We start from the raw sequence: 13,576 nt of genomic DNA on the forward strand, positions 1-13,576 counted from the left end.
TATATTCTGCAGTGTATTCACAGGACGCTGATGCTGTCTTAGCAATGCTTTTCCTGCGCCATAATTATAGGAGTAAAAAGTATTTTGCTCTGAGTTTCAGTGATGTCAGCCTGAAACACATTCTAATGTATTTCAAAAGGACAGAATATGCAACCACCCTTTGGTACAAACAAAGTAAAAAATAACCTGAAGTTCAGCTGACCACAAAAAAGGGGAAGCAGCACTTACCCTGCTAAATAGACAGGAGACGCAAAGAGCAATGCTCTGCAGACTTCCACCTACCTAACAAATGGTCAAAGGCCATGAACACCGCTCACAAGAGGAAGATCCATGCAAAAGCACCAAAAAATATTAAATTCCCTGGGTTTTCATTGCCGCACACCAGCTTCTGTAGTTGTGGCACTCAGGCTGAGTTGCCCCACGGCATATGGGATCTTAGTCCCCCCACCAAGGAGCCAACCTGTGCCCCCTGCAGTGCAAGCACAGTCCTAACCACTGAGCGGCCAGGGAAGGCCCTACACTCACTATTAACCAAGGGAATGCAAATTAAATAACAATGAGGTGACTTTGCAATGTTTTTCCTCTATCTTACTGACTGCATCCAGTGCAGCCGAGGATGCAATGGAACTAGATTAAAAATAGTCTTAAACTGCAATAAATAACTACTCATAAAAATGGTTACACCCTCATGCTCAGTAAATTCTATTTTGTATATCTATCCTAAAAAAAATCCATAAATGGTAAAGGTTTCTTGCTCTTGTTCACTACAGTGTTATGTATAGTAGCAAAAATCAGAAACATCCATGTTTTCCCTATTTCGGGAATGAGAGCCTATTCAATAAAATACAATACAGACATCAAAATGATAGCTGAAGTCACACAACTATATCTCATAATTCTAAGTTTAAATAGCAGGAAATCTATCAGTACAATATTCCTCAACAAATTACAAATAGAATTTATGATTCAGCAGTGTCACTTCTCAGTACATACCTGAAATAACAGCAAAGTTTCTAAGCAATAATAATAATAAAAGCAAGATCTCTAAGAGATATCTGTACACTCCTGTTCACAACAGCAATATTCACAAGAGCCAAAAGGTGGAAGCAGCCAAATGTCCACTGACTGAGTAAATGGACAAACAAGATGAAGTATACATATATAATGGAATATTACTCAGACGTAAAGGAAGGAAATCTTGACACATGGATGAACCTTAAGAACATTATGCCAAGTGAAATAAGCCAGTCACAAAAACACGAATACTGTATGATACCACTTATGAGAGATATCAAACAGCCAAACAGAAACAAAAAGTAGGAGCTGGCCGGGAGGAGGAAAGGGGAACTGTATTGTAATTTAATGAGGACGGAGTTTCAATTCCCAAGAAAAAGTTCTGGCAATTGAATACACAACAATGTAAATACATTAACACTACTGGATACTGAAAAATGGTTTTGATGGTAAATGTTACCTGTATTAAACCACAATTTACTAGTGTTTTTTTCTTGGTGGGGCCGCACAGCTTGTGGGATCTTAGTTCCCTGACCAGGGATTGAACCTGGGCCCTCTACACAAAGTTCTAACCACTGGACTGCCAGGGAAATTCCCAAATCACAATTTTTAAAAATAACAGTACAGTAAGATTACATATGTGTAAAATAAAAAAGTGAAAAAGCCTAGAAAATAATTCTTCAAAATATTTATGTATTACTATCATCTGTGATGTGATTTTTATATCACTATTTTTAAAAATTTAGAAATATTACTCTAGCTAACCCACAAAATCTTAACATCTTTCCAGTGCAAATGATATAACGTAAGAGAAATTACTCCTTTTTTCAGCATATATATAACAAACATGGAGCCAAAGTTTGAATTAAGATCTTGCTCTTTACCATGGATAAGAACTGATCTAAGTAAACTCCCTGAGAGCAGGTTTCAATCTGTTTTGTTCACTGAATCCCCAGCAGCAGTCTAGCCCATTGTGAATATTCATAAACACTTGGGAAATGAATTTAGAAAGCTCCTTTCACAATCCACACACATACTTCGGCCAACTGGCATTAATTTCATGAAAACACTCTGCTGATTACATTCTAAATCTTTTAAATCCAAGATCTTCTAAGTCTATTCTTCTGGCTTCCAATCTCCCACCTCACCTTTTTTCCTCCTCTAATTATCTCACTTTGTTTAGTATCTGGAAAAAGAACTGAGTGTTGCAATATATAATTAGTAAATTATCTTAGCTGATGGAATCATATGTAGCAGCAGTGGGCAATTACAGTCTATAAAATGCAGATTACGCTGGCTGTTTTAATACTCTATGAAAGATGAGCGCTTGCCTCTGCACACTGAAGGCACAGTTGCAGCTAGAATGCCACTAGGATGGTTTTATCCTTTCAGTTCATAAGTGGGAAAAAAGGGAAGTCCTATATACACAAGTTTCACAACCTCAAAATGCTCATTTAGCTCATATGCGGGACCCGAGCTAAGCTAAGAAGAAACTATTCCAAATAGCAATGGGCACATTTCCCTTCACAAAGAAAAATCTTCCCAGTGGGCTTGGCAGGTACCCAATCCGTCCACCTGCAGCCATCTAGAGGATAGAGATTCACACCCTTGGCAAGAGTTCCCAGCTCTGCTTTTGCAAACAGCACTGTCCAACAGAGGTATAACACAAGCCACTGTCTTTATTATTTATTGGCTGTGCTGGGCTTTCGTTGCTGCACGTGGGCTTTCTGTAGTCGCTGTGCGTGGGCTTCTCACTGCAGCGGCTTCTCTTGCTGCAGAGCCGGGCTCTAGGGCACAGAGGCCAGTAGTTGCCGCACTCAGGCTTAGTAGCTGCGGTGCACGAGCTTAGTTGCTCCTCCGCATGTGGAGTCTTCCCAGACCGGGGATCCAAACAGTGTCTGCTGCACTGGCAGGCGAATGCTTAACCAATGGATTACCAGGGAAGTCAGTTATTTTAGGAAGTCATTAATTTTAAATTTTCCAATAGTCATGTTAAAAAACAAACATATAAAAATTAATTTTATTTAGCTCAATATACTCAGAGTATTATTTCAACATGTAACCAATAATAAAAACAAGATTTGTGATATATTTTCTCTTTCCTTTGTCTTGGAAGTACGTATTTCAGACTTAATAGCATCTCTCAAATCAGGCTAGCCACATTTAAAGTATTCAACAGCCATACCTGACTAGTAATTACCCTATGTGGGCAACACACTTTTAGAATGATGGTCACTTTTGTGACATGTTTACATTCATTTCACAAGTTAATTTTTTTTATAGGCTCTGATATCTCTTTCCTGGTGTGTAACTGGGCCCTCTCCATTAAAAGTGTGTGTATGTGTGTATATACAAGTAAGCAAAAACCATTTCAACTGGCCACTGACAGCCAAGCTAACACTAACTATAGGATGATTATATATTACAGTCCTCTACAATTTTAGGACAGATGTCAACAGAAAAATGTGGCTTGTTTTACAGGGATACACATCTCAGCCAACATTTCTATCTAAATAGACGTAATAGCTTAACCAGACTTTGCACAACAGGGGTATCCCTGAAAAAGCTGTGAACAGTTCAAAAGTTTCCTTTTACCAAAGAAGCAAACTCTTTAAAAAAATGAGAGATGCTTTATTTATTTGATAAGCTTTTAAAAAATTATTGCTAAATGAGATTAGGGACATTGTTTTTTCATTGCTCTATTCCCAGAGCCAGATTTGGGTGGAAGTGGTCATATTTTTCTCCTTACAGTTCACCTTTTTAGAGAAGTCTTTCTGAATCACTGATCTGAAACAGCCCTCTGCTCTTTCCCTTCATAGCAAAAATAAACTCAATTGTTGCATAAATGAATGAATGATTGACGCTTAAAATAAGGAAAAATAAAGTGAGCTAAACCAGCAGTAACGGTTACCACCAATATTACCCATTTTTAAATGACTGCCCTCCATCTAGTCAAGGCTATGGTTTTTCCAGTGGTCATGTATGGATGTGAGAGTTGGACTGTGAAGAAGGCTGAGCGCTGAAGAACTGATGCTTTTGAACTGTGGTGTTGGAGAAGACTCTTGAGAGTCCCTTGGCCTGCAAGGAGATCCAACCAGTCCATTCTGAAGGAGATCAGCCCTCGGATTTCTTTGGAAGGAATGATGCTAAAGCTGAAACTCCAGTACTTTGGCCACCTCATGCAAAGAGTTGACTCATTGGAAAAGACTCTGATGCTGGGAGGGATTGGGGGCAGGAGGAGAAGGGGACGACCAAGGATGAGATGGCTGGATGGCATCACGGACTCGATCGACATGAATCTGAGTGAACTCTGGGAGTTGGTGATGGACAGGGAGGCTTGGCGTGCTGCGATTCATGGGGTCACAAAGAGTCGGACACGACTGAGCGACTGAACTGAACTGAACTGACCCTCTATAAGATGCAGTGGAGGATTATGGTCTAGTTGTGAGAAGAGGGGAAATTGTGTACTTGTGTTTAAAAGAAAACTCACAGTACCTAGTACTGGGACTTTCATTCAAAATGATGAGTAGGCTTTCACTTACTCAAGCACCTACCAAGTGCCAGGCATTTATTTTAGACCCTGGGTAAACATGCTAGACTGTTCTAAACAAACTATAACAAGAGATTACAAGTTTTGCTACAAAGGGAAAGAGCAGAGTACTTTAAGAGGGAAGGGTGTCTAGTTTGGATTGGTGGTTCAGGAAGACTTCTCTGAGAAGGTGGCATGTAAGTTGACAAGGGAAGAACTAAGAGAAGCAATTCCAGGCCCGGGTTCTGTGATGGGGACTACCTTGAATCCTGAAGGGAACTGAAGAGGCTTAATAAGACTAGACTCCTAGTTATAGACTCTTAATTAACGTTGTTGCATCAGGGACTTCGCTGCTGGTCCAGTAGCTATGACTCTGCATTCCCAATGTAGGGAGCCTGGTTTCGATTCCTGGTGGAGGAACTAGATCCCACATGCCACAACTAAAGATCCCGTGTGCTGTAACTAAGATTGAGCAGAGCCAAATAAGTAAATAAATATAAACAAATATTTTTTTTAAGTTGTTGCATCAGAGAGCAAACAATGAGCTAGCTCCTCATATATAACATATATAATAACAGGCAATGCTTTGTGTGGTCAGTCACTCAGTTGTGTCTGACTCTTTGAGACCCCACAGACTACAGGACTGTAGCCTGCCTGCTTAACCAGAATAATAGCCACCTACAAGGCAACATATATCAGCTCTTCAATGAGACAAGGACAAAAATGGGCCAAGTTAGTCAAGATGTATCTTTGCAAGCATTTACCTTATTATACCCTACACTGTCTCTCACCATCCATTCCAAAGAGGGGCCCGGCTAGCCAATGACCCTGGGGCAAATTAGAAGCGAAAAGCAAGCCTCCAACGGGGGTCTTTATCAAAAGGCAGCAATTTATGTGGAAAGCTAAGAGTAAACAAGAGTTGATGCTCTAGGCGAGGAGCTGGGACACGAGAAAGCATTCGGCCAGTCTCACTTTCTTGTCCCCAAAACGAATGTTTACAGTACGACATGCACTGACTGCCAAAGGAAATCTAAGAATAACCACATTATTGGATGCGTTTAGCTTTCCTTTTTGTAAATGTTTTGTGTCACTGCTTTCCAAAGAATTCTAACTCTTGCACGTTAGCCAGAAAAAGAAATGGGGTAGAGTGTGTATTGTTCATGCTTGCTGGTATATAAGACTGGTGACTAATTTTCTTATGAAATTCAGTTAAAGGAATGTGTTTCTGTGAGTCCTGCTCACACAAACACAAAATTCCATTGGATTAACACTGTGTAAGAACAGAATATATCAGACACAGCGACGGGATGTGCAAATAACCATACACCTGCTATACGGCAAAACAACTGCTGGGAATGTTTATATTCAGTAATACAGGGACTCTGTCAGTATAAAAAGTTTAAGCAAAATACCTTTGATGTTGTAAATTAGCACTCTATCACCAAAACTTCCAATGGAAACACTGAATAAAATAGTGCAACTCATTACTGTTGGTTCTAGGTGTAAAATGCAGAGCCAGAGAAACACAAAAATATTTAAATTATAACAAGGAAAAAAACCTATGGGTGAACTTAAGATCTGTTACATGGAGTCTCACACGCTTGCCTCATTAACCCATTCTTCAGCACAACTTCTTAAAAAGTGTGGAGGGTTCAGAAGACAATTTCAAGCTCCTAAATAAGACTTCATCTTTAAAAAAATTTTTTTATTAACTCCCTTTTATTATAATTGTAATTACTTCCTAATTATTCTACCTCTAAAGCAAACACAGCATCATTTCTTATTCCTATGATGAACCCAAGGCTCAGGAAGAAAAGTGATCACCTTGGTTTAGAGAAGAAGCAGAATATGCTCTGATAGATTAATGATTTTAGTCCATTTCTACTCTTGGAAGCCTGAATATGTAGAAAAGGAAAAATTATGAGTTAACACACTGTTGACATTCTTGCTTCTGCACAAAGCCTAACAGTACATTCATAAGGATGACTTATGAACACTATAATGAAGATACATGAAAGTCAGTGTGTCAAAATGGTAAGAAACTCCTAAACTACAGATGCCCATTTTGCGAAAGTAAACTGGAATATTAAAATTATTTTTATAGCCAAGAAGCAGTGAAAAGCAGACTGGAATTTTGAGTCAGGAAAACTTGAGTTCTGCCTTTTCCCTACCTAAGTGTGGATCTTCACCAAATCACTTAACAAGGCCCAACCTTTCATTAGGTTAATGCTGCAGAGGATTCTTGGGAGAATCATAAGTCTGGGTACACTGAATACCCATAAAAAGCCAACAATTATCAAAGCAGGAAAACATTAATTCATTCAACTAATACTCACTGATGGAGGCCCTGGGGATACAGCAGTAAGTATGGCATTCAAACTTCTAGAAAAAGGCCACAATTTCTTTCCTTTGTACCTTTCAGACAAGTTTTCAGCCTTTTCCTTCTTTTTTTTTCTTAAAGAGGGCACCAATATAAAATAAGAAAGAAAAAGTTGGGCTATGTTCCTTTGCTTGGCAAGAGAAGAAAGAAATTTCTCACCCTCTCTCCCCCTTTCTCACCATCCTGCATTTACCACAGACATCTTGTTTTCCCTGGATATTTTCAAGAGTTCTAGAAACCACATTTTCCTGGCCTTTCCACCAGGTGGTATAGCACTTTTAAAAAATCACTATTATCCATAATAGATCCTTCTGGCAACACTTCTCTTTCCATCTCTTTAGAGAAAACATAAATTTCACTTCTAAACTATATGTCAGAGGTGCCTACCTAATTCTTACAATCACTGGCATAAAAAAGCAAAAAAGATTTATCTAACATTGGGTAAAAGACATGTTCTGTATTAAGACTGCTTTGCTTTAAATTTATGATAAGTTTGACTTCCTTAACTCATATCTTTTCAGGAATTTAACAGACTCACTCTTCAAATAAACCAAAATGCCCACAAAAATTCAGTTAGAACACCTTCTCCAACTGGTAAATAAGTCCTCTAACTCAGAACCCAGTAAGTGTTATTTTAGAAGGGGAAATACACAGCAATCAAGTTTCAGAATATACTTGGAAGCTCTTTAAGCAAGATCTAGGACTTACTGTTCTGATTTTCAGCACAATCTTCAAAATATATATTGATGGTAGGACAATCCTAAATACTAAATAAGTATCATTAAATGAGTATGTTATATATAGTAGATGAATATTACATAAGTTAATGAGTATAACATAGACATTCTAAGTGTATAAACCCAGGAAAAAACATTCTTACTTTTTAAAACATTAAAACATTTTCATACAAGTTCAACCTGGATACCTTGGCCCTCATAAAGGAGCATCTCATGCCTGGAGAATTCAACACCAACCTGTTTTCTGCAGCTACTAGTAGCCTCTGGGATAGGCTTCAAATGAGCACAACAGTCTCTGACAGTCTCTACTCAAAGTGTCAAATGATGACAGTGACATAAACAGAAAAAAAAAAAAAGCACAAAGTAGAGAAGAGAAAGGAAGCAGAGCCCAAGAAAGAGAAAAGCAAAGTGAAAAAAAAAAAAGGAAGGAAATGCAATTTTTCAATGCACTGACTGGAGAGGCAGGCATTCCTGACTTCCAAACTTCAGAGCAAACTCATGGCTAGAATACACTTCACTAAAAATAAGATTTCACTTGCTATGAACTGTTTACCTCTGCCCCCTACCCCTCAATTCACATGATGAAACTCTAATGTGATAAGATTTGGAGGTGGGGCCTTTGGGAGGTAATCAGGTCTTCAAGGTGGCCCATAGGATGGGATAAGTGGCCTTATAAGAAGGTGAGAGGTAGCCCTTTTCCTGGAGTAACAGCACTGCCAGATAGCTATCAGCTATCTACAGCCAGGAAGGGGCCCTCATCAGAACACAACATGCTGGGACTTCCCTGGTGATCTAATGGTCAAGACTCCTGGCTCCCACTGCCTGGGGGCAAGTGTTTGACCTCTGACTGGGGGATCCCCTGCATACCCCTAAGGCCAAAAAGAATCCAACATGCTGGCACCCACATCTCAGACATCTAGCCTCTAGAACGTTCAGAAATACGTAACTTTGTTGTTGAAGTCACCTAGCATATGTTATAGCAGCCTCAGGTTCAAGTGACTAAGCCTTAGAAACAATTGACTCAGAACTTCACTTGGGATCATCAGCTACTGAGTAAGGGCACCTGACTCTTGCCCTTCCCTACCCTTCGCCCCTTCTTCAGGTTTGGAAGTTAAGAGGTTCAAAAAACTAAAACTTCCGAATCTTAAAAAGAAATTTGACCTCCTAAAGTGGTTAAGTAAACTTAAAAGGTCTGGCAAGGAAATCCTGACACACTAATCCGTCCTCACTCCTCCCATAAGTCATCATCCGGCCCTGATTTTCCTTGCCTCTAGTCTCCAGAAAGAAGTCTGATGGCAATGTTGGGCGCGCGCCTGCTGTTTTTTAAGAGCAATCATTTTGTTCCATTCCAGCCTTCTCTAATCGGATACCAGTACGTCTGCGTTGGCAGGACTTCCCTGCTAAGGCTCCCAGGGCCAGGAGGCCGCGGGGTTCAAGCACCGGACTCAGACATCAGCCCAAGCGTCCCCTTTCGGGGCAGCCTCCTTGAAACACACAATCATGGTCGGCGAAACCAACCCAAGTTTCCTTCCAATTTTTCCCAAGTCATGCTTTCCACTGCACGCTTCCTCCAAAAAAGGAAGAAACCGACCGAAGGCTCAGCTCTCGCCGGCTGCTCCTACCTAGTACCGGAACTTGTTTGCAAAACATTAGAGGCACCTATAAACGTGACTTTACTGGAAACGCACCACCGCGACTCCTGCCGCCCAGATTTACTGAGCGCCTGCTCTGACGAGGCCCCGCGTTTCCCTCAGCGCCCCCCACCCCGCCACGAGAGGCGCTCCGACAGGGAAGGTAGGGGAGGCGGAGTCCCTACGTCCACTCCTGGCCGTTACACGGCCCCCAAAACACTCCAGGGGCCACAGGCCAATGAACGGACTAATAGAGGGGGCCGCCATGAGGACCGCGAGGGGGCGAAGGGCGTCCCCGGGCACAGAGGAAACGTGGGGAGTGGCCTGGGGACGACTCCAAGCTCTCAGAACTGCTCCCCAGCCGCCGGCCGCCCGGGGCGGAGTCGCAGAGGCCATCTGGCGCGGGAGGCGGGAGAGGGCCCTCCGCCTCCCCGCCCTTCCTCCGCTTTCCTCCCCGGTGCGCCCAGCGCAAGCCCGTAAGCCCACAGGCACCAGCTCGAGACACTACTCCGGGATCCGACAGAAGCCCCTTCTCGATGGCCTCCTCCTTCCTCGCGAGCATCCCTCGTGCACCCCGCAGAGACACGTGGAGTTGGGGTCCTGCCGCCCCGGGATTTCCCAGGAGCGACTGGGCGCCGGCTACTGCACCTACGGGCACACCACTCACTTGCTGGCCGGTGCGGAGCTTGCCCTGGGGCGCTCTCCTGAAGAAGGAGGTCCTGGCGGTGAAGAAGAAGTCCTCGGAGTCCTCCTCCAGGCTGCTGTAGCCGCTGCTCATGCTGCTGGTCCCGTCGCGCGCGGGCCACCTCCCCGGGGCGCTGGCGGCCAGGCAGGGGGTGCCGCGCCCGCCCGCCCCGCGAGGTTCCCGGCGCGCGGCCGCAAGCCGCCGGCGGGCCGTCCTGCTGCAGCTGCGGCCGCCGCTCAATCCGGCCGTCCCGGCCCCTCCCGCCGCCTCCCGGCTTCCCAGCCCGGCTCCTGGCGCGGCTGGGGCCCCAGAAACACCCAGCGACCCCGCCCCCTGGGCCTCGACCCCGCCCCAGCCCCGCCCCGCGCCCCGCGGGCCCCGCCCCGAGAGGCCTGGGACGCGCCCCAGGCGGTCTGGTCCCTCCCGGCGCAGGTGGGAGTGAGGACTATGTAGCTGGGCTGTTCTACGAGCGCTGCTCTTCCCGAGCAGTATTTGGGGAGCCCACCGGATCCCTGCTTAGACGGCTGCGTCTGTGCTTCGGGTCGCTACCCCAGCCTGCCGGAAACTGCCAATTCCTCCGAGATCAGTGCCCCCGCCCGGCTAGCTCGGGTTTGGGGGAGGGCCCAAGCAGAGCCGGAAACTTTCTCCGCCGTCTCCGCACTGCTCGCCCCTTCCCGGGGTCCCGCGGGTGAAAATTGCAGGGCGGAGGGACACCACCCCCTCAGTCCCACCCCCGAGACCCTCAGGAGTTCTGCAGTCTTTTCGCCCCGAAGAGAACTCTGGCAACCCCGCCCTCCAAAGAGGGTTAAAAGTTAGCTGAGAGGCGTGAGGAAGTAACGACTGGGTAGAGTTTATTCAAATAAAAACATCCTTTCCGGAAATTCAATTGAGCTTTGGTCTTTCTCGCCCTTCTTTCTAGTGAGGATTCATTCCGATATAAGGACGGCCAAGGTCATTCTGATCTTTCAGGCCACTTGGTGCGAAGCAGAGTGAACTAGTTCTGCAGTTCGAGTGCTTATTAATTAAACGTGTTTTTTAAATCTTCCCTTCCAAAATCCGCTTTACCTACTAGGCACGGTTTCAATCTTGGGGTGAAGGGTTCAGGGAACTCTTCACCCTCCTCAAAAAACAAGTTCCGTATTTTCTGAATCCTTCCAGTCAGCTAATCCTCTTTAAAAATGCAAAATTTTTCTCCAGGCCACCTGTGGGTGATAGTCATTTACATCTTGGTGTTATTAAATTGATTTAAACCATACTAATTCCCTTGCAGAGATCCTGACTCAAAGGTGGTTTCGAAGTTTCAGCTCTGCTGTGGTAAGCCGGCTTTAGGAGAGGTTACATTAGGAGGGGAAGAGAGGGTTAGAAAACAAAATTTTCAGCCATTATAGCTAAACTTTCTTGCATTATCTCCTTTAGTCCTGAAAACAACTGCATAAGGTAGTTAGCAGGCTTCCCTGGTGGCTCATACAGTGAACAATCTGCCTGCAATGCAGGAGACCTGGGTTCGGATCCCTAGGTGGGAGAGATCCCCTGGAGAAGAGAATGGCACCCACTCCAGTATTCTTGCCTGGAGACTTCCATGGACAAGAGGACCCTGGGGGGCTACAATCTGGGGGGGTCACAAAGAATCGGACAGGACTGAGCAACTTCAAGGTAGTTAGTACTATTTTACACTCATTTTACATGAAAATTTAAAGGAACAAGGGCTATTAATTCCCTGTAACAGTCCATGCAATACTTCTGTTTTGGTTGTAAAAAAGTCAAAGGATAATTGGAGACTTGCTTTAAGATACACACCTAATCCTTATACTTTATTGTCTGAAATTCCTGAATGAGCCAATTATTTTTCAGTCATTGATTTGAAGGATGCTTTCTAGAGTTAGCTTCCCTTGTGGCTCAGCAGGGAAATCTGCCTGCAGTGTGGGAGACCTGGGTTTGATCCCTGGGTTGGGAAGAAACCCTGGAGAAGGGAAAAGCTACTCACTCCCGAATTCTGGCCTGAAGAAATCCATGGACTGTACAGTCCATGGGGTAGCAAAGAGCTGGACGTGACTGAACGACTTTCACCTCACTGCATCTAGAGCAACTGAGGCTTAAAGAGAGAAGGGAGCTACTGTAAGGACTGGGACCGCTGTGATCTGAAGAGCTTCAGATGCCCTTCTAGGTTCTCTCCTTGGTCAGTGGTCAGCCATGTGGAATAGCTGGGAGGGAGAACTGGCCCAGAGATGACAAGAAGGGTAAAATTGGCTCCAGTCATTCTCTCCTCAGACAGAAAGAAGGCTTGCACGCCTTCAGGCTTACTCACATCCAGTTTGCAAAGTTGTCTATTAACCCAAGGGAGTCTCAGTCACCCTAGGCAGCAGGCCTTGGAATTACAGCCAGTCCACTTTAAAGATCTTAGAACATTGAAGCCTTTCCAGCCTCACAGCCACTGAATAATTAGAAACCAGATATTCTATGTTGTTTCACCCAATCTAAGCTGATCCCTGTGAAAATGTTAGTCACCCCATCATGTTCCACTCTTCTGTGACCCCATGGACTGTCGTCCACCAGGCTTCTCTGTCTATGGAATTCTCCAGGCCAGAATACTGGAGTGGGTAGCCTTTCCCTTCTCCAGGGGATCTTCCCAACCCCGGGATCAAACCCAGGTCTCCTGCATTGCAGGCAGATTTTTCACTGTATGAGCCCTAGGGAAGCCCAACCCCTGTGTGTGCCACACACATAAACTGATGTAAGGAAATCAGATGATATACTTACTTTAAGATAGACTTTGTGTCATTTGCTTTCCATTATTTCATTAATACAATCCTTATTAATTGTGCTTCCCTGGTGGGATACTCCAATTTAAATATTTAAATACTCCAATTTAAGAGTCGTGTACGTTAAAGGATTTATATAACTTGTTTGATTGTAAATGGAAAGAAGGAAATAACCACACCCAGAACAAATTGTTTTGCACAATTCCTGAATACTCTGAAGAAAGATATTAAAAGAAAAAATACATTAAAGTGCTTTGTGAGCCACCATACCATAAGTAGGATATTTTCCTGGTATTGTTTGTAAGTTCCAAAGAACAGAATTAATTTTTATATTTGTCAGCACATCATCAGAACTGGGTGTAACAAAAAGGCATAATTGAAGTAGAAGCACTGCTTTAAACAACAAAAAGCAATAAGTAAATAAAGGAAAGAAAAATTGGTATTCTGTTTCCTACATCAGCATAGTAGTCATATAGCCATATTTTTCTGATAGTATTTTTTTTAAACAGTTCGGCAAACTTTAGTATGCTTTTTTTTTTTGACCGTGCCATGTGGCTTGTGGGATCTTAGTTCCCGACCAAGAACTGAACCTCTGCAATGAGAGTGCAGAGCCCTAACTGCTTGACTGCCAGGGAATTCCTGATAGTATTCCTGAAAAAAAAAAAAATCACAAATTTAAAATTTGGTTCATGAAATTGGTGCGTGTTTGATCACTTAAGTCAGGTCTGACTCTTTTTGACCCCTGACCCCATGGACTGTAGCCTGCCAGGCTCCTCTATGCATGAAATTTTTCAGGCAAGAATACTGGAGTGGATTGCCATTTCCTCCAGGGGATCTTCCC

General features: G+C 43.7%; 1 protein-coding gene across 1 annotated transcript in view; it reads right to left on the reverse strand.

Annotated features, from left to right (window-relative positions):
• RASSF3 (Ras association domain family member 3) overlaps nt 1-10,069 on the reverse strand; it is a 77,051-nt gene extending 66,982 nt beyond the window's left edge. Inside the window, exon 1 of the mRNA XM_068970564.1 lies at nt 9,959-10,069. Within this exon, the coding sequence (XP_068826665.1) occupies nt 9,959-10,069 (111 nt within the window). The remainder of the gene's footprint in view (nt 1-9,958) is intronic.
• Nucleotides 10,070-13,576: the final 3,507 nt, after the last annotated feature.

This window comes from Capricornis sumatraensis, chromosome 4 (assembly GCF_032405125.1).
Source record: "Capricornis sumatraensis isolate serow.1 chromosome 4, serow.2, whole genome shotgun sequence".
NCBI lineage: Eukaryota > Metazoa > Chordata > Mammalia > Artiodactyla > Bovidae > Capricornis > Capricornis sumatraensis.